General features: G+C 43.8%; 1 protein-coding gene across 4 annotated transcripts in view; it reads left to right on the forward strand.

The window, feature by feature from the left end:
- Positions 1-19,886, forward strand: part of LOC143305227 (cell adhesion molecule Dscam2) — a 38,293-nt gene extending 18,407 nt beyond the window's left edge. For all 4 annotated transcript variants that reach the window (XM_076692633.1, XM_076692632.1, XM_076692635.1 and 1 more), the window contains 16 exons: positions 73-252; positions 785-932; positions 1,605-1,903; positions 6,150-6,298; positions 6,441-6,595; positions 7,291-7,472; positions 9,042-9,347; positions 11,607-11,903; positions 12,823-12,958; positions 13,051-13,178; positions 14,332-14,760; positions 15,182-15,466; positions 17,160-17,446; positions 18,348-18,600; positions 18,712-18,802; positions 19,209-19,886. In XM_076692633.1, the coding sequence (XP_076548748.1) occupies positions 73-252; positions 785-932; positions 1,605-1,903; positions 6,150-6,298; positions 6,441-6,595; positions 7,291-7,472; positions 9,042-9,347; positions 11,607-11,903; positions 12,823-12,958; positions 13,051-13,178; positions 14,332-14,760; positions 15,182-15,466; positions 17,160-17,446; positions 18,348-18,600; positions 18,712-18,802; positions 19,209-19,626 (3,743 nt within the window). In that variant the 3' untranslated portion in view covers positions 19,627-19,886. The remainder of the gene's footprint in view (positions 1-72; positions 253-784; positions 933-1,604; positions 1,904-6,149; positions 6,299-6,440; positions 6,596-7,290; positions 7,473-9,041; positions 9,348-11,606; positions 11,904-12,822; positions 12,959-13,050; positions 13,179-14,331; positions 14,761-15,181; positions 15,467-17,159; positions 17,447-18,347; positions 18,601-18,711; positions 18,803-19,208) is intronic.
- The last annotated feature ends 461 nt before the right edge of the window (positions 19,887-20,347 follow it).

The following is a 20,347-nucleotide window of genomic DNA, read 5'->3' on the forward strand; positions in this document are numbered from 1 at the left end:
GGTATAACGTAGACAGGAATTAGCATAGCGAGTCACTTTAGAGGAATAATGGCTGTCCCACGGAACATTCAGGTGATACTCCGGGCGACTACAGGGAGCTGGGTTACAGCGGAACGGAGGGCGCAGGGGTTGCTGGGAACGGGTCTTTGGCGATCCCACGGGTATCCAGAGATCATGCCGGTTTCTATCTGTGCCAAGCTAGCAACGGTATCGGGCCAGGCCTCAGCAAGCTCATTCGGCTAACAGTTCACGGTAAAATATTCACGCAACAGAGAGTTACCGTTGCTCGGATTCGTGTCAGCCAAGCTGGTCGCGAACTTGGAATTCCAGCCAGGGGCTAGCTACTCTGGGATTCTTCGTTCCGTGGTCGAATTTCCGTTAGCAATCTCGATATGCTTCGACGTAGAGGGAAACGCCCGCCGGAGGCAACGTTGTTACAATATATTTTTCTCCGAGAACGAATAGAATCTGTATAAAGGTACTTTATAAACTTGAAAAATCAATCTTACACAAACTCTGGTTTTAATTGCTCCAGGAAATTATAGAGATCGAGTGTATTTAACTTGTAATTAAATTAAATTGTTTTCGAACCGAACTTGCAAGAGAACAGATTTCTCGCGCAAATCTGTAACGTCAATGTTGATTCATCAAAGTTGAAAAGCTCTGAGGTAATCGCGAAACGGTGGCACGTTTTGTAAAACGATCCCGATAAATTGTTCCCCGACGGGTGTTCCCTCGAACAAGAGGCAAGGTTCAAGAAATTAACGCTCGATTGGTGAAACAGCCGGTCCTCAGGTATCGGTGAAGACGCGACAGGAATCGGTGCGACGAGGGGAAAGCGTAACGTTACGCTGCGAAGCCGAAGGAGACGCACCTCTTGATCTCAGCTGGCGTGCGCGTGACAGCAGAGTCGATCCCAACTACGATGTTAGGTTTGTATCGAAATTAATCAAAACCCCTTCCCGTCTGAACACCGAAGCCCAGTAGGGTTACACAACGATCGACGTCGATCGATGATACGACTGACGCTTCGATCTTCTATCCACTAATCGAGATTACAGGTTAATTACAATGCGTGTAACATGACAGACAGCTGATTAATACCGTGTCATCGTTTCAAGACATTTCAAGGGACAATTCACTCGCATTGTATACCTGGTTTATTTTGAACTACATGATTTTTGTATATAATGACTTCTAATAGAGACAATGTGCAAACTTTGTTATCACTCTAATATACTATATAACTATATGGAAAACCATGCAACAGAACACCATAGAGTTTCCTCGAAACATTTACCCCGACAGCTCGTTCGCTTCCTGTCACCTTCGTTATGTTATCGTTCGCTCGGTCTCTTGTTACCCGGCAGCTAACTTTCGCTCACGCAAAATTACTCGAGCGACGTTGTACCGAGCTTGTTCGTCGATAATTCCAATCCCCCATCGAGTACCGATTAAATCCTCCGAATTTAATACGGATCTGTCGAACGAGCCGAAGGAAAAATGTTGGAAGTAGAACGGAATCCAGTAGAAACCATCATCCATCACGTTTTCGTACCCAGAACGCGCTACCATCCATCAATCTCTCGGTTTTCTTTAATCAGGTACACGATAGATAACCAGAAGGTATCCGGACGCGTGATCTCCGAGCTGCGGATCATCCAGGCGAACCACATAGACCGTGGGGACTACACGTGCGTGGCAACGAACGCGTACGACCGTGCCAAGGCGATCATTAACTTGCTGGTCCAAGAGCCGCCGAATTTTCCCCGGAATTTGCGCGTAGCCGAGCAAGGCAGCCGATCGTTGCTGTTAGCCTGGTCATCGCCGTCCAGCGAACAGGATCCGGCTCACGCCAACTCGCCCATAACCAACTACATCGTGCAGTACAAGGAGGCGCAGGGTAGGCTACCTCGTTCGCTTTGTTCAACCCCCGTCGGTACACGACCCCCCATTCTCGATATATCTCGGGTGACGCGTTTGATTATCGATCCGTGGAACACGACTGTCCATCAGACGTCACTCTGCTTGTCGCACGGAAGCCTCAGAAAGCTTGACCAGGTTCTCCTTTGTGCGCCCGATTCGTCCCGGATCGTTTTTCATCACCGACACACGCTTGAAATTGATGATCAGCATTTGCTAACTTCCCGACTCGAGACAGAGAGGCGTGTCTTGGAAGCGTGTATTTCGATTGATCGCGCTCTAAATATGCGTGAGCTGTACGACAGCCTTCGTTCGACGATGTTGTACCGATCGTGTCCCGGAATTAATTGCGAAAGTTGTAGGTAGAGAACGGTAGGATCATTCTCACTGGTTACGCATGTTCATTGTGCACTCGTTGACGTTCCTAAGCGCGTTCACACCAGTGGCACCTGTTTTGGTGATTAAAATGTTGGGGAAATAAGTGACGAGTATTTGTTGCTTTCTTAGCGGGTTCGAAGTCGGCTGCCTCCTTTTGCGGGGGTAATTTCTGGTAGTACCACTTAGAATCCGCGATACTCGATCCACCGAACTCCACGACCGACTTTGCCGTGGATTAACTTCTGTTTCAGTAACTTTGTCCTGAAAGTAGGCCTACTGTAAAGCATCCATTTTGATAATGAAGCTAGCTGCAAGATAGCCTTGGTAATATCGGATAGCCCTGTCAGATGATCAGTCGGTCGCTTCAATCCCTCAAGGGGGAGAACCACCCTGAAGCTTTGAAAATGATATATAGGTTACCCTAAGAACAATTTTTGAAAGGGAATGAAAAGCAGGAAAATTAAACGAAGCTTTATCGAATTATTAACGCGTTAAAATGCACTTCGTGGAGATTTTAGTAATTCAAACCATTAAAATTGCAATCGTTACCAATTTTTAACACCTGCATCGAAGCTGGGAAAGTATATCAGAATTTCCATTAATATTAATAATCGTTGAAATGGCGAACAGAGTGGTCTGTAAATTTAGAATGAAAGTATAAACTAAATAAAAGCAGTATTGAAACCTCCAGGGTGGTTAACTCTCCTGTTATGAATCATAAGCTTTCTCAATTTTCCACGGGAAATTCATCCCCAAATGCGGGAGACATTACGCAAACAATAATATTAGCTATTTCCAGTGAAATGGATACGAATTTCTCCCGGCATACGTATTTCTTGCAAAAATATTCCGCTACCGCGTTCGCTGCTCGACAAGTTGAAGGTTTAATGGCAGACACTTAGCGATTGCGAGAGGTTGACGCATCGGCGTAAAGTTTATTTTGGTAATGCGATAGGAGGAGCTGGTAGAGAAGCTGCCAGAAGCAGAGACGCTGTTAGGATGTTCTTTTTCGGAGTTACTCTTCGCTAGGTTTCACGCGGCTTTTGGCGCTAGTAAGTACGTGCCTCGCAATGAGATGAAAGCTGATACGTTAAAGGAAACAGATATTCTAGCGTTGCTAAGTTATAAGCGGGTTCCCTAACTTTGGCAACGTTAAACCAGCATTCCCTTTCACGTATCGCAAGCGTATCTTGAATCAGTTCGAGTATTATCGAAGATTTTCGAATGTTAAAGGGTCGGCAATGTCTCGATGTATCAAATAGTATCATCAGGAATAGTGAACTTTCCAAACCCATTTCTCAGATCCCTCGGAGATAACTGAATCTTTATATGGACTAGTGATTTATTGCTTAGAAAAAGAGTGGCCTGAAAGCTTCTTTGGAATTCAAATGGCGACCTCTTCGCGCTCGTAAGGGTGTTATTCGTGTCACCAAGATCTATGTCGGAGTTCCTCCACTTCACCGACCTTCTGTGACCCATTCCTCAGGATTTCTCTATGAAACGCCTTAGACACTATTAATACTTTGTGAAAACTCTCTGGACAAACTTTATTGCTTCCTCATACTACTATACCTTCTTCTCAATTCCTACGTAAAAAGAAAAAAAAGAAAACTCGTCAATTGCAAAATGTTATAAAATTTATGAGACGCTTTTCCGATCGATCGATACGAAAAGGTTCTTATAGATTTTTGGATATTTAGGGCAATATCGCGAAGTGGAAAATCCGAGCTACCGTTCCTCAGAACTTCCAAGAAGGTTGCCTCGATTTGCCTCGTCCCACCTTTCACGTACGCCAACCTAGAAAAGTCATCGCTGACGTTTTCGTGACACGTTGAACGTACCGCGATTATCCGAAGAAACTTTCCAAAAATTCCTATAAATTTCGTCTCGATATTCCCGACATTGTTCGTTCGATAATCAGCTTCATTTATTTACGCGAAGTTTTTTTCTTACTCAACCTGTGTCTTAATTGCTTTCCGTCCCGGACGCAATCGTCGTTTCATTACGTGACCGACGTCGGAAGGAGTTTGATTTGTAATATCTCGACAGTGCCACATTAAGACTCCATTATTGGACTGTCAGGATGGATCTCGAGTTTAATCAATACTCTAGTCTGACTGGCGAGGCAATCGGGAGGGGAACGAAGTTACTGCTCGATATGGCAAACAATATATAATCAATCGGGCCAGCGATCGTACGGTAATCATTGTTCTTCAACGTTTTTATCGAATGGCTGTTTGATTCGTCGTTGATTGAACGTCGCTTGGGCTTCTTTGAGCTTGAAAACAACAGTGCTGGTCCAATTTCTCAATCTACAGACTGTTCGCAAACTTTTCAAGCGACTGAATAATAGAAAACATTAAAAATCTTATCGAGTCACATTTTTATACCTCCACGAAGAAAATTAATTTCCCTCGTCCTTGGAGAGCCGAGGCAGGTTCCTTTATGCCTTGGTATCCGTAAGAGGAGACGGGGCGAAAGTTTTTTAATTTTCGTGAAAGCCTCCTTTCGGCATCGAGCACGTTCAATCGAACATTGTTGTCCGTGGTCGACTCGGAAAGGTCCGATGGAAAAGCAACCTGATTACGTGAACGATATTCGGCGATATTTAATTATGCCCCCATCGAATGACCTGATTCTTCAAGCGGACCAGATACGGAGCGCGCAGCGAGGGTGTTATATCGAGCGGAGAAGGTTCGGTTCAGGTCGGGTCGGTTTCCATAAAAGCGTCGTATAGCAAGGAAGTCGAAGTTTGTCGCAAAGTTGATGCCCGGGCTTCTTCTTCTCCTCCTCTGTCTCTGCTTTATTTTCTCCGTTGGAAAGTTAGCTTTGAAAAGGGGCGTGCGCAGCCGCGACCCCACTTCACCTCGGCATCCGGTCCCTCGTTAACTTCGGATGTCCTCATTTACGCCTAATCGACTCGAATCGCTTGGCCACTGCTAAATTATCGAAATTAACACACCAAGAAACTTAATTCGTTCGTGTGCTGGTGTGAACGCGCGTGTAACACGTTTTCAGAGCAAGCACCGTGTCGGGAATTCGGTTTTCTTTTTCAAATTTTATTTAATGTTTGCAAAGGGTTGGACAGAAGTTGCTGAAAAATTTATTCAAGAAGAGTGTATTTGATTAAACTTCGAGAGTGTACTTGATTAAACTTTCGTTTTCAAACGAAGACCAGTCGCCTGGAGCTACTGTAACTTTTCGCTAAAGTTAACTCACCCTTTGAACTTTGCCGTTCCTTCGAGTGATCGCGTTCCCATCCGGGCCAGAGATTTAGCCAATCGCGTTTTTTTTTTTGCCCGCCGCGAACCGCTCGTTCGTACGTTCGATTTTTCGATTACTTCGAGCCAGATTACCGCCACTCTGTTCATTCGTGAAAGTAGAAAGCTAATCCTTCTGATGGAAATAAGCTGGTTTCGATGACTCGTTCAAACATCGCCATCTGTGGATGAGAACGAAATTGTTTTCCATTAAAAAGACATTTTCTGACACCAGAAATTTTTAATATAAAAAATCGTTATCATAATGCGTATTCTGCCACGAAATAACGAGCATATTTCACCGAACAATCTCCATCGCGTTCCAGAACGATATCGATTATACGATTACTCTTGTCAGCCGTCAAGGAAAGGGGTTGGTTCGTGAACTCCTTTCGGCTAATAAAATGAAACCGTGTCTACGTACGATCGCGTGTAAAACTGGCGGTAACTGATATCGAATCGATGCGAAAAATCACGTGACACCTTGTCACTCGTGAAAAGCCGTGGAGTCGTAAATACGTCGACTATACCATCGACCAAGGATGCACAAAATCCATCTAAGCGTTGTCGTTGCCTTTTGCTGGAAAGACGTGTGGCATGAGCACAACACGCAGAAGATGGTGGCAGGGGACAGCACGGTTGCCCTGGTGTCGCCTCTAAAACCGGCGACCTCCTACCACTTTCGGGTGCTTGCCGCAAATCGCCTTGGAACATCAGCGCCAAGCGACATCCTTCATGTCAGTATCAAACATTTCAGCATGCCTCAATCAAAATGATCATTAATGTCATGTATTCATCAGTTGATCGATTCAAATAAAATCTCATATTCTAACATTTTATTCTTCTGTTGCTCTCGGTCCTGGTTTCGAACAACAACAGGCTCAAACCGACGGTGAAATTCCCAGTGGACCACCGAGACATGTTATCGCCGAAGCCCTAGGACCACAGCAAGTGAAGGTCACCTGGCAACCACCAGATCGATCCCTCTGGAATGGCGAACTCCTCGGATACACCATCAGCTACGCCAATCTCGGGTATCGTTATCCGCTTACGGCTGTTTAGAATAGTTTCCAGCACACTTCGTGATCGTAGAATTCAACGTTGAAGCTCGTCGAGGCTCTCGGATCTTCGCCGATTATCGCTGCGATTCTCGACAATGAGCCTCGCCGATCGGCCATCGAACGTTTCCGTTCCTTGGATAATCGTTTTCTTCCCGAACAGATGTTTACCGTTTCGAATTTTCAACTGCGACGATAATTTTGGAATTTCAAGATAGGATAAAAATTACCCTCTAAACTTTCGTTCGTCGATTAAAGTCCAGCCCGTAATTACCCGAAAAGCAATCATTTTTCGAGTTATTTAAATTAGATTAATCGCCAAGTTTTCGTGCAACGCGAGACGAACGAATACTTGGAGGTCTGGTTGGAATTCTCTGGATTCTTGTCTTTAATTCGCGGAAGAATCTCGTCGGGTTCGTTACCGGGGACGCTTGAAATGCACCGGTTCAGCCACCGTGAGCTTCCGGGAAGAATATTTCCTTTTTTCGTCAATGGGAATCGGGAAGTTTCATATCGACGCGATAGCGGTATCGAGAGAAGTTCAAGGAATCAGAAGACCATTTTTCGCTCCAGTTTCCACGGGAAGGCTTTAACTATCGTCGAGTTCCGCGCGTTCCTTCTCGCGCTTTATCTTTCCGCCTCGAGAAACATCGAACGTGGCTTTATTTCAGAGGGAATGATCAATCGGTGAACATCACCAGAGTGGGAATCACCGGGAACGGGGATGGTTCGTACGATTATAGGCTAACCAGCCTCCGGAAGTACACCCAGTACAGCATCGTAGTGAAGGCGTTCAATAATAAAGGAGACGGACCAGGATCTGACCCGGTGATGGTGCAGACGCTCGAAGATGGTGAGTAACGTCTTATAACATTTACTTTTCTTTCTATTTATCAATCTTTAAGCTTCGAATTGATGTACCATAAGTGCTATTTTATGATACTTTCCTCTCATGAAATCGTATCAGGCTTTATACGGTTCGAAACCGTAATTAAAAACCACAGATAGTAGAGGATATCGTGTATCTGGGAATATATGCTGGTAATATAATAATTCTAGGTACGAAAATAAGTGGAAAAACGTGGAATAACATTTGCTCGTGGTGTTTCCTTTTCAAGGGAATCGATGTTGAAACATTGGTGCGGTGGGCGTATGTACGTTTAATTAGAGTTCTATTTAACGAATCGCGTTACAAGGTATTGAGATTTCATATTTATTATTTTCGATGGCTACGAGTACGCGATTCTGCTTGAAAAATTGTTGAAAACGTTATTTATAACAAATAAAATTCATTAATTACTAAGCGCGCGTATCAAACAAATTTTCAGAATATGTTTCATTAAAATTTCATATTTTTTCATTATTCCCTGCTGGAGAATCGTTTCTTTTAAACTTGTACTATCAGTTACATGATATTCTGTGCACGACAATCAAATTCACTTTACGTAATTTCAAACACTGCTAATTTATTTGAGAAGGTTGCATACCTTATTAAATGTATAACTTTCATACAGGTATCAGTATGAAAGATAGTATGTTACGAAGACTTCTTAAAGGAACATTTAGAGTTACTTTATTACAACATAATGTCTTCATTCTCTTCTTTCCCGTGCACCACTCTAATAAATTAAAATGTTTCTGTCATTTTGAGCCCCGCGAAAGCTTCTTACGCAGCACGAAGGGTTCGGTGTAATAGGGGTCAGAGTCGAAAATTCAGGATCCTTTTTTAAATGGACCGTCATACATTTTCTACTTCAACAAGCTGTAATAAAAGATAATTGGAGGCCGGCAGTTTCTGGATTAATATATAGCGCGGCGTTACACGTCCTCCGGCGCTGATGAGACCAGCTACAATGCCGCGAAACGGTGAAATTAATTTCCGTGGCGGCAGTTTACACCGGGAAAACCGTAATAACACGGAAGGATGCGGAAAAATTTGCATATACCGTACGACTCGTAAGGCGAGGCTCATTAACTTACGACTCTCTCTCTCTTTCTCGTTTTTTTTTTTTTTTTTTTTCACTCGAATGACCTGTTGTTCTAACTTGTTGAGTTCGCCCCGACGAACCATCTCTGCCAGGATAAAAACGCGAAATCCCATTTAAAGCGATTAAGTTCATCGCGCTCGACTCGATGCTTCGTGAAAGATACTTTCTCGCGCGATGTTTTCCTTGCTATTTCAAGAAAGATTTCTACGGATTACTTCGCGCTTCTTCCTCAAAGTGACAGAAACAATTTCTAATATTAATTTAGTATTTTTCAAACGTTGACAATTTCAAAGGTTCGATGTACCTCGCGACGTCTGGCTCAAATATTGTAATACGTGGAATATTTTCATTTCGTAATTCGTAAACGCAGAATATCAGGATTATTTTCGCAAGAAGGTGCTTCCTAACAAACTGGCGATACAATTTTGACGCAGTTCCAAGCGCTCCGCCGCAGAACGTAGCCTGTGCCGCGTTAACCGGCCAGAACATCCAGGTGACCTGGAAACCACCGCCTTCCGACAAAGTTCACGGGGTCGTGCAGGGCTACAAGTTGCTGTACGAGGCAGCCAGCGCCGTTCTGGAACAGCACGAGGGCAGGGAGACGAAAATCAGCCATGCACTAAGCACCGTGCTGCATGGGCTCAGCCCGTACACCAATTACACGGTACAGGTGCTCGCGTACACCAGAGCTGGCGAGGGTGTCACCAGCAGCCCGGTATCCTGCACCACCGAAGAAACTGGTAAACGGACGATGTTGTTGTAGTTTCCGTCTGCGACAGACATAGAAGCGTATGCACACGGAAACAGAGAAGTAAATTTGCTGGCTTTCACGGGGATACGTTCCGATGGGACCGCTGGTCACTCTATATAGTCCGGTGCTTTAATGCTAGCTGTGCTGTTGATGTTTCGATAGGTCAATATGCTCCCGAGATTCTCTTGTAGCTTGTAGTTTTGGCGCATGGATAGGGGCGCTGGGAATCACAGACGTAAATTTTCACCAAGTTTGGCTGTGTACCTTAGTGAAATATTAATAGGCGGTAAGGCCAGGTACGTTATAAGGGGAATAATAAAATTATTTGCATGGAACAACTTCGAAGGATTTAGAGAACGAGCTGTTCTTCTGTAAAGTGCAAGTGAAACATCATTTAAGAAGACTCTTCCATAAAATCGCTTTTGGTTTTTTATTTAACCAATCAGCTGTGGTGACCTCTTTTCAAAACGCGCACCTATGCGTGTCGTGGGAATCAAGCGATTACGGGTATAGTCGGCAAACACAGAGTAAGTGACGCTGTTAAAATATTGGATCAAAAAGACTGCTTTATTTGATAAAATGAACAATTTTTTTACTAATAATATACTACATACATACGTAATAAACGAAAAACTTAGGAAAAATCAAATATCTATAAAAGTTAAAAATTCAAATTGCTGCTGTCGAGTGGTATTCACCAAAGCAAGGAACTACGCATAGTGGCACTTTGCACGTCGAACACCAATACCGCGGTTCTTTCCTAATCTTTTTTTTATAACAAAGTGCACATGTATAAATTGGTTATATAAACTGATAAGCAGTTCCAGCTAGTGCATACGGAGATGCATGAATCCATCTCAAATTATTTATACTTTTTATTTGTTTGTTTTATTTCGTTTTTACCTCCAAAGATTCTAAACATATTGAAACTTACGAATATATTTTAGTTTTCGATAAAATTACAATTTAAATAGCAAATGGTAACTAAATTTTACTCATGATGGATATAGTCGTCATGACACAAATACTACCGTTTTTCCATTACGGATATTGTAGTCGTCAAACACAGGTGACTGGTTAAAAAGAAAATTATACACCATTTAAAAGTATCAAAGAGCTTTATTTAGTACATTTTCCATTGCTAGTATCGTGTTCGACTAAATAACAATCGAAAGTAATCCGTAGGTCTTTACACAGTTTCAATATACTGCAGGAATCGAAGAGCTGCTATTAACACCGTATTTGCATTCTCTTCGTCAAAGAGCTTTCGTTGGCTCGTATGCAGAAGCGGGCCACGGAACCGTTTTATACTAAAACTAGAGAAGGCCACTTCCAGCCTGAATTCCCGAGAATCGGCCGTAGCTGTTTAACCAGTAGAACGGGACTAAAAGAGTCAATGACAGAAACTTCAACGCGCCTTTGAAGTAACGATATACCAGCGGGCTCGAAGCTCTCTCGTTTCGTGCTCTACCTCCGGGGAAACTCGACGGTGACGGGGCTGGTTTTCCATTAAATGCAGCTGCACCCAGCTCGTATCCGACGTCGCACGATAGTCGAGTCCGCCGAAATTTCGCGAAACGGGTCGCGGCTAATTGTACCATTATCGCGATATTCATAATAACGCGCCGGGTTCGTTTCGTTTTCGCAACGTAATCAAAATTTCGTGTATCACAAAGAAAACACGCGGTTGTTAATACCGATAATTTGTCAACGCTGCAATCTCGCGGATTATTTGCTTGCTCTTTGAAGAAATAATTCGTAGTGTTGAAAATTTCAACGAAATTCAACCCTCTCGCATAACCATTGCAATATTTCCCCGACAATATTTCCTCTCCTTTTACAGGGTGTTAAAAAATACCCGGAAAACCTCTACACCACTAGATAGATCACGAAAAACCGAAGTGAAAAGTTCTGTAGCATTTTTCGATGGGATCAGTAGTTTAGCCACATTTCTACAAAAATGCTACAGAACTTTTCGCTTCGACTTTTATCCAGCGGTGTAGAGGTCTTCAGGGTATTTTTTATACCCTGTATATTAGAATCCAGCCTCGATTTTCCCAAAATTCGAGAACAATAGAGAACCACTCAGAAAGACGTTACCACAATTGCTCAGAGGCTGGAAGAACAGCTCTCCTCTAATCCTTCGATCGATTATATCGGCGAGGGCATCCTTTCCGGCTGGTGCTGTCATGTTTTTCCTCCAGTTTCCGGGAGGGGACCAGGGTGACGGTGGTTCTTTTTCTCGCAGTTCCGGACGCGCCGGAACGTGTGAAGGCTGTGACCAGCAACGAGGACGCTGTGGTGATATCCTGGCTACCACCACGTCGACCGAACGGCATCCTCACAAAGTACACCGTTTATATCCGCGTGTTGGACCAGGGCCAGGAGGTGAAGATCACTAAAAGCTCGCTGCCTGCGCAGAACCTGCACCACGAAGCGACCGGCCTGAAACTGCGCGAGTCCTACGAGGCCTGGGTTACGGCCTCGACCAAAGTAGGGCAAGGACCTAGCACTCCGGTCATCAAACTTCAACTGAGCAATACCGGTAAGTTGCATCGCGTTTACGAAACTTTTGTCCACCGGAAAACCCTCCTGTCCCTTAGTTTTTTCCCCAATGGGATCGATAGAAGTTCAACCTTCGTCGCTCGATTCGTGCGCGATTGGTACCAAGCGTAAAAAGAAAAATTGATCTAACAAACCGTGCGAAAGTTTGATGAAAAATTTGTGAAATTTGTACTTGGAGAAAAAGAACGATCACTATTTTAAGACTTTCCTTTGAATATTCTTTTTGGTATTCGTTAGGTATCCTCTATCTTCGTTATCAGTCAAAGCGATCAGATTTATTGATCAAAGCGAACGTATGTTCATATTGGATAGGATAAAGTGATTGGACTTTAAAGCAATAGTGCAGACCAATAGTATTACCAAAAATCTAAATCTAAGAACTTCTCTGAACCATACCACCCTTTCTACCCCTATGCCATTCCACGTATCAACTTTTCCTCTCTACGCTGTACTTCAATTTTTTGGCATAGTAAGTTTGCACGAAAAATGTGTTTCCAACGAATAGAACACTCGGTGCATCATTCGGTATGCATGGTATATTTAATCGATCCGTCTTTTACGATTCTTCGCGTTCGAGCTCGAGAAAGTTCGAACGTCAAGAAGTTGTTCGAAGCGACGTCCTCGTAAGATTGTACTAATACAGCAACCAGCTTCGAATTATGCATTTTAATCGTCGGTTCCGTTTGCGCTTGCATTTCCATTCGCGAGTATCGCTGGCAATTAAAATTATTCCATGGAATCGGCACCGAGGAATTGCCTGTTAAAAATTGCTCGAGGAGTCGGGCGGGAAAAAGAGAGCGAGAGGAACCGACGAGGGAACTTTCGAAACAGAACTCAAACACGGATCATAGTTGCTGGAAGTTTAACAAAGAGCTAATATAACCGAGACTTTTAATTAGTTCGAGCAGCCATAATATCGTTCGGTGTGCCGCTCGTGGTACCGTGGAGGGTGGACGTCAATATGGCTTGTCTCGCCGTTGGTAATCCACGTCCAACGGTGGAATGGCGTCGAGGGGACGTGAAACTGCAACAAAAGTAAGTGCCGACGAGAGAGGGAAAAAAGAAGAAGAAAAAGAAGAAATAGTTTGCTCTGTTGATGGTTCCTGATTGTGGATTTTTCACGACAGATCCGACATCGGGCCGGACAATTCGCTGACGCTGAGGAACGTGCAGAGGACTCACGAGGGCAACTATTCCTGCCACGTGAAGAATCCTCTTGGCTCGGACGAAATCGTGTACACGCTGCAAGTACAAGGTACCCGTCAAAATAAGAAAGTAGAAACGCTTTCACGATACTTTCGCAAGAATATAAAAAATTGTTATACCTCGATTTATCATCAGTGTGACAGCAAACTTTTGCGAAAGCTGTTCCGTTAGATTTCCAAGATCGCTTCTTTTTTTCCCTTTTGCAGTTTCCTTTGTCGTTCAATACGAGACACCTCTTTCGACAGACGAGTACCGTGGTCGCGTTTCACGGCCGCAAAAGGTTCACTGCGCGTAACATTAGACCGGGAAAGACGATGACGAAGGGTCGGTGTGTGTGTCGCGAAACTAATCAGGTCAACGACCTACATTTTTCTGCCGCAGCATGAAAAAAAAAAAGCCTCGGTATCGACGCGGTCCGTTATCGTGGAAACTTTCGTCGAGTCGTGCATATTATCGCGAGAATGGCAACGGAATGGGTCAGCTCGACGGAAAAAGCTTGTCACCCGTGGGGTTCGTTAAAAGTTCCGCTCAACTATTTTCCGTCCCGATGCCCGTCCCGTTATCCTCTACCTCGTGGAATAATTCGAACGTACGTAAAGGAACGTGGCTCTGAAATACATTTACCGGGTATATTTCGTTACCGGAACGTCACGAGCGCACAGACCACGATACAATTTCAGTGTCGTCTAAATGCATAAGGTCAGATGTGAATCGAAAAATGAATTTCAATATTTATCTAGACTCGGTACAGTCGGAAGAAACGATACGGTCTTGTGAAAATACATAAAATTATAATTTCTAAAGCAGGGGTGGCCAACACGAGGGCCGCGGGCTGCATGTTCAAATCAACATAAATGTTAACTTTATTGTACATATCACCAAAAGAATATTACATCATAAGCGACGATGTGATCGAAGCTGTAGGACGCTTGCTTGTTTACTTTAATTAACAAACAAAAATTAGGTGCGTGGCACGGCAGGAAATGTTATTTCTGAAATTTGACCCGCCTGCTGAAAAGGTTGGCCTTGCTCTAAACTTTCTTCGTATTAACAACATTTCACGTGCGATTTATTAGGTTTCATTAGCCTCGAGAGAGACACCCAGAGACCTCTTCTCCTGTTCTGCGTTCACGCGATTAATCAATCCGGCAAACGTTTCGGAGCGATCAGCTCGGCCATTCTAATTGATAAACTTTGCGTAGTACCGCCGACGCCACCGACTTTGCTGACCACAGGCACCACAACCGATGCTGTTCAGCTGCAGTGGAAACAGGGCGACAATGGAGGCGCGCCCATAAAGGGATTCTTACTCGCTTATCGGCGAGAATTCTCCGAATGGGAGGAGGTGATGCTCGATCGGAAAGCGAGTACTCATCTCCTGGAGGGTTTGCAATGCGGCACAAGGTATCAGTTCACCCTGGCGGCGTTTAATAGAATCGGTAGCGGAAGTGCGAGCAAAATCGAGACCGCGAAGACGAACGGGACGAAACCTATCCCTCCTACGAAGCATCAGTTGATCAAAGTAAACCAAACATTCGTCACGTTGGAATTGACATCCTGGCAAGATGGTGGCTGTCCATTACTGTACTTCGTCGTTGAGTATAGAAGACTTCCCGGGGATTGGTTGTTGGGTAAGATCATTTATTTATTTTTTTTAATTTTTGATAAAGGATGTAACTCCAGATTGCACCTGTGTATTATTGGATGCCAAGGAAGAACACGTTTCGAGTAGAAAGAACGTTTATTCGTAGACACGATTAGAGAACAGACTGAGGTCAAAAAGCTCGTATTCGAGGTTTTAGCCCTTATTTAAATCGTACTGGTTAAAGGGGTGGGGATGCCGAGTGACGTCTCCGTGAATCCTGCGACGATGAATAAGGCCGTGACTTAAGATTTGAAAATCTAAAGTCAACTGACTTTTGCACAGACTTACTATCGCTATGACCCGTATTAGAGTTTTTCGTTTAGAAAGTAGTATGATTCACGGAAACGCGTGTCATCCGACAGTATATCGCGACAAAGGAATTCAGTGGCAAGTGAATTCTTTCACAGTGTCGAACAACGTGCAACCGCAATCAAGGTTCCCAATCGTGGACCTAGAAGCTGGTACCAAATACGAGCTCCGTGTGACGGCTTACAATAACGCCGGTTCAACGCAAGCTGAGTACCTGTTCAGCACTCTGTCGCCGAACGGTAGTAATCGGATGCCCGACGAACATCCGCCGGAAATCGAGGAAAGCTCGCTGTTCTTCGACGCTCACGTGCTGGCTCCTAGCGTGATCTCGTTGCTCGCTGTGTTCCTGGCGGTGGCTGGTGTCTGCTTTTGCCTGAAAACTCGTAAGTTTTAATATAAATGTAAATAATATAATTCATTTTTCATTTCGTGCGTTATCCATGAATCAACATATCGATGGACATATATTTCCAGCACACCGAGTTTCACATATCCCTGTGTAATTAGATGTAGAACATAATCAACGGCAGAATATGTTCTGCATTGACGTTTAACACGCGTGTTTTGAAGCGTGACAATTGAAAGAATTCGTTGATCGTACTTGGTCGATGATGATCGAAAATCCGAATCCATTTCTCTGCATTTCTCGTCAGCCCTGTATGTGTATTTAAATAACCGGGCATATAATTAAAATCAGAGATTCTACAGGTATTTTGTCGGGTTCAAACGACACGCGCGCAAACGCGTTTCACGTGTCGATGTCAAACAAAGGAACATTCAATCGATGTGCAATTAACGATCTCAGTTACGCAAACCTACATGATTCCCGTGTGTGGAAAACAAAAAGCATCGTGACAGAATATCGTAACGTTCGATCTCTATGAAGCGTTAAATTCGATATTCGTGAAACTCGTTGCCTCCCCTGTCGTACATGAGATTCATTCCGATACACGGTTTCGTTTTACTCGCTTCGTGATTAACACTCACCCTGTTAACGTTGTAACAACGAAGCCCTTCTAACGCGATACGTTTCGAATTTTATGTTTTAACGCCCAAATGAAACTCCTTGTAAATCCTCGTGAAGTTAGCTGTAATGTTATCGAATACTCGTCATTCTAGACACTTAAGCCCTAAATTTGGAACGCCAGTAACCATGAATCGCTCCGTCGAGCTTGACAATGGTAAATCGTTGAAAGTTCGTCGATTAGAAGATCGATCTCGGAGACTGGAGTCGCGTTCACAGACGATCAGCCACGTACGAAACAGCAGCAGTATAGAGAGGGTCGATCGAACAGGAGGAATCGGCATTCGAAGCGTGTGGATAGGATTTCAACGGTAGCGGCAATTTGCATTAAGCCAGAAGGGCGTGCTGGCGCCGCACTCGTGCCACTCGTCGTTATTGAGTAGCTAAACGTCGCAGGATTGTACTCCAATTACTATCGCCATCGTGAGAGTAGGTTGAAGAGGAAGCGAGATATCGCCTGTTAACGGGCGAAAATTGATTCCTGATTTTCCTCTCCGATTCGCGTACGCCCCTTCTATTCCCGCCTCGTCTTCCTTTCCCGTTCCAGGCTGCGTGCGTTTTTATTCCAGCGATCGCTTACCGCTGTAGGGTAAACATTCCAACTCTCGATTGTACCCGTTCGTAGCGAATCGATTAATTAAAAAGGTCGAGGTTTCGGCGTTGGTGCAATTATACTTCCCATTGTTGACGTTCACACGGGTCGAGCGTGTTCTTGTTTGACGTACCGGCGGCTAGCAAATATGTATTTATGGCCACCGCGAACAGCTATTCGGAAAGCTGTCGCAGCTTTCTCGGCACGAGCGTTAAATCAAGATAACCAGGAAAACTCATTCTTCTTTCAAGCAATAAATCGATGTCCAGTTTCCTTGGTCCTGAAGTTTAATCGATGGAACAGATCCTTTGTTCGTTAAAAGTACGCTCGAAGCTGGTACCCATTTACCCAAACCGCAATCTATCGCTGTGACGAGTCTTGAGAACGTCCTGAATTGTCTCTTGATTGAGCGCTACGGTTTTGTTAACTTCATTCATTGTTAAACGCCTAATGATTCCAGACCCGGAACGATCTGGTCGAGCGAACGATCCGAATTCGCAAACGCAGGCCGCCCTGGAGAACAAACACAACATGGAGCAAAGGGAACAATACTACGCGACCGTGAGGAAACCCGGCCAACAGTCACCCTGTCGCGAGGTGAGCGCGCTGGAAAGAATTCCCGAATATTCCGAAGACATTTATCCGTACGCCACCTTCAATCTGCCCGAGCAGGAAAACCTGTCGGCGAACCCGATGCGACAGGCATTCTACTACGAACGCAGCGAAACGATGCTGCAAGGAAATCAGGTACGATTAAAATAGCGACCAGTGTACGATAGTCTTACACGGGGATCGGTCAATTATAAATGAGACAATTTGTAGAGAATTTTTATTCGATCGATAAATTTATTAACTAACCTTATGTTTATTTTATTTATTTATTTATTTATTTACACTACTAATATTATATTACTATATTATATGTTAATATTAATAACGTTAACAGAATATTACGTAATTCCATGAAGTCTCATTTATGTTTGATCTACTCTCGTATATAGTTTTCGTGGTTGAAAACGCAAGGGTTGGGGGTGTTCAACGGGATGGCGACTCTTTGAACGATATCATTCCCGAGTTACTTATACGATGTAATTTAATCGATCGAAACGAACGTCTTTCACGCATTGGTCAGAATAAATGTATCTCTATCGAGAATCTGAACGTGGGAAGATCAAGCGGATGATATATCGCTTGTATACACGTAGATTCGTTGGGAAGATCAAAGCTCGGATATGTTCGATATCTCGGGTAGATGCATCATACTGGAGTTTGATCTTACTCGAGACTCCCCTTGCAAGTGAATGTCTTTTCCTCTGTGGCAGGAAAACTTGTTACGAGCTGAACGAACTTTGACGGGAAATCAGTTTTCGATCGCGTATACTGACTTCCGAATACTTCGAAATTAAACGATCGACCTAGACATAAAACAGCTTTATTTAAAAGATGCGCTAGATAAAATTCATTTTCTTTTTATATTAATTTCCTTCGAATATTCGCAATATCTTTCTTCGTTTGATCGTTTAATTTGAAAACAGAGGATAGATAGTAACGATGCAACATCGAGAATTGCTCGAATCGATATCTAATAACAGTCTAATGGCTCGCCATTATCGTGAACATCTTCCACGCTAATTTAGACACGTTGCAGTGCGACATGGACCAATACACGAAGGTCCGTGGGCGAGCACGTCGCAAGTCAAAGTCCTTCAAATCGGAATCCGAAGAGTACGACACCTTGGGTTCAGACAGCGACACGGAGGTCGGTACCAGTAGTCGCACCGAGTCCTCGAATCATCTGGACGACTCCGGGCCAGCGTCCATAATGACCCGATCGCCAGGGCCAAACTCGATCGGCCAGAGGGAGCAACGACTAGCCCTTGTCCCGAGGCCGGTTCATCATAGTAAGTTAGTATTCGATTTTCTGTGTCGACGCCGCCAACAGCTTTAAACAGCATCCAGTCGCCACTAACGACTCACCTTTCTCGCATCAACGTCTCGCGTGCACCTTGCAGATGTGCTGTACCACACGCACGAATCAAGTACATCAACCGAGCCGTCACCAATTTCTGAGAGGAAGACCTTCCCGAGGCTCGAGAAGCAAAGGTACGGTTACAATAAAACGTCTGAAGCGTTCGATGATCGATTGCTTTTACAATTCAACCAACTTTCCTCCACTTTGATGCGGCCAACAGCTTATTTTCAAGACAATTCAACAGGGAATGAAGTTCCTTTATGCTCTTTAGAATCTCGCAAACATCTTGGAAATAAGCTTCAGCTTCGTGCCCTATTTTTCCTATTAACTTTGTATCAAGAATGGAGAACCTTTGTGTATTCTTATAACGAGAAATGAAAATGATAAGCAACGTTGCATTTTAAAAGGGAATCATAGATTCACCATCCCAACCCTATATATATATATATTCATTCGAAATTTCTCAAAGTAGAGACAGCAAGAAAATTGAAATCGATACCTGGATGAGATACTAAATGTCTTATACTAAATTTACAGGAATCAAGGAGCAACGTCCGACATTGGGATGGACGGTCGCGTGCCGGGGATCCTGCGTCCCGTGATGAAGCTGTCCGAATCCGGGATACATTCGTATTCGAGGGGAGCATCGCCAAACAGGCCGTCGAGGCCTGGTTCCTGCGACAGGCTGACAAAACAGCCGAGCCCGAGAAAATCCGTGGAGTCGTTGTGCCTGCTGGAGGAACCCGGATCGTCCAGGATGGCAAGGAGAGAGGAGGACTGGGGCAGCGAGCTGTCTACGTTGGAGCTGAAACCACCGACAGGTTTCACGGATGCGCACGAGACCAGCGAGGCCGAATGCGACATCGACATGAAGCTGAAACTCCACAGGAAGAGGACGGGTTTTCCTTCTAACTCGCTCTCGAAATCACCTAAAGACTTCACTATCACTGTCTAAGTGTCTAATCAAATTATTCGCAAATTGCTGCCAACACGAAAAAAGGTATATAATGAATATACGCATAAAACGATGCCAAGCATGATGAGTGTTAATTAAAAAAAAAAAAAAAAACTACGATGAAAATTTCCTCGCCGTTGAGATCGTCGGGATCCCCACAACGCTTCTCTGTGGATGGATGACTGTCTTTCCGTGTAACTATCTTGTCGACGATCCATTTACAATAAAGAGGTATTTTTGTAAGAAAAATTAGGAAAACAATTGACTGTGTCCGATTGATTTTTCAGCAATTTCCCTCGCCCTTGAATTTACTTCCATCGTTTTATTTTTTGCTCTTCTTTTTTACAATGAATTTTGAAGAGATTGACGGTGAGATTGATTTGTCAGATTTTTTATTTAGAGACGTCAATCAGCTTAATTGCCAGTGGTTATCAGTTATTTTTAAAAATTAGTCAAAATCAGTCAAAAAGTTATTAAAATAATTATTTCACGAATATATATTTTAAAAAGACCGCAATAAATCAAATATACTTCAAATTCGATCCTGGTACCATCTATACAAAAATGACTGAAACTACTCGATAATTTACCGATCGATTTTTCCGAAACAAGAGGACACTGGCACTAACTTTCATATAAAAAACACTAATTTAATGGGTGAACCTTTCCTATATTATATAGTGACTCACCCTGCATCCGATGTAATAGTTTATAGAAAGTC

This window comes from Osmia lignaria, chromosome 15 (assembly GCF_051020975.1).
Source record: "Osmia lignaria lignaria isolate PbOS001 chromosome 15, iyOsmLign1, whole genome shotgun sequence".
Taxonomy (NCBI): domain Eukaryota; kingdom Metazoa; phylum Arthropoda; class Insecta; order Hymenoptera; family Megachilidae; genus Osmia; species Osmia lignaria.